Source organism: Camelina sativa, chromosome 16 (assembly GCF_000633955.1).
Source record: "Camelina sativa cultivar DH55 chromosome 16, Cs, whole genome shotgun sequence".
NCBI classification, from domain to species: Eukaryota; Viridiplantae; Streptophyta; class Magnoliopsida; order Brassicales; family Brassicaceae; genus Camelina; species Camelina sativa.
In genome coordinates, this window is record NC_025700.1 from 441,486 (window position 1) to 442,457 (window position 972).

Consider the following 972-nt stretch of genomic DNA (forward strand, 5'->3'; position numbering starts at 1 on the left):
ATGGACTGATAAGGGAGGATGGCTTATTTGTGTATTTGTTGTAGTTCCAACGAAGAAACAGGATATACAAAGAGGAACAACGTAAACTAAGAGCAGCTTCAAGGAAAGGCGAAGATACCGGGGATGGGACTCCTACTCATCACTAATCTGAGTATTCTCCTCCTATCTCCAAAGTTTGCAGCCGAGAAGAAGAAGAATAAACAAAAAAGGGTTCTTGAAGATTTCTGTATGTTGATGTGTCAAACTTTGTTTGATCGTTTTCAGTTTGAATTTTGCAATGGATTTACTATCTTTTCTTGTCTTTTTTCCGCTGAGTGAGTTGTAATATGCCTTTGGCTGTTCATCAAGCACAGACTCCTTCTTTCATGGTAATAATAATTACTCTTACAGGTATACTAAAAAATCATAATGTCAAATAGACATTAAAAACAGAACAGTAGATGGAATCATGAATTGGTCCTCTATAGATACAGTAGTTGTCATTGACTTTCTCTTAAGTCTTCTCTGCAATTTCTATATGTGTAAAGAGAAACACAAGCTTTTGTATTTTTATCTTCAGTAATAATAATTTCGAAATGGAGACGAAATCTCTAGAACTAAAGGTGATGTCAGCACAAGGGCTTAAGAAAGTCTCGAAGATGGATGTTTTCGTGGCCGTGAAGTTATCTGGCGATCCCAAATGCTCCGACCACCTTGAGCAGCGGACACAAGTGGCAAGAAACAGTGGAACAAGCCCCAAATGGAGCAATGATTTCATGAAATTCCCCATTGACCAAACCTTAGCTGAGGCTAACCGCCTTGTGATCACTTTCAAGATCAAGCGCGAGCAACGTGGAAGCGGAGAGAAAGACATCGGCGAGGTTCACGTTCCCGTGAAAGAGCTTTTGGATCATCTTGGAAACGATAAGACAGGTCAAAGATACGTCACATATCAAATCGGAAAATCCAAAGGCGATATTAGTTTCACTTATT

At 39.3% G+C, this 972-nt stretch overlaps 1 protein-coding gene across 1 annotated transcript in view; it reads left to right on the top strand.

Annotated features, from left to right (window-relative positions):
• The window catches only part of LOC104753170 (protein SRC2 homolog), a 2,305-nt gene continuing 1,347 nt past the window's right edge, over positions 15 to 972 (top strand). Inside the window, exon 1 of the mRNA XM_010475459.2 lies at positions 15 to 860. Within this exon, the coding sequence (XP_010473761.2) occupies positions 576 to 860 (285 nt within the window). The 5' untranslated portion in view covers positions 15 to 575. The remainder of the gene's footprint in view (positions 861 to 972) is intronic.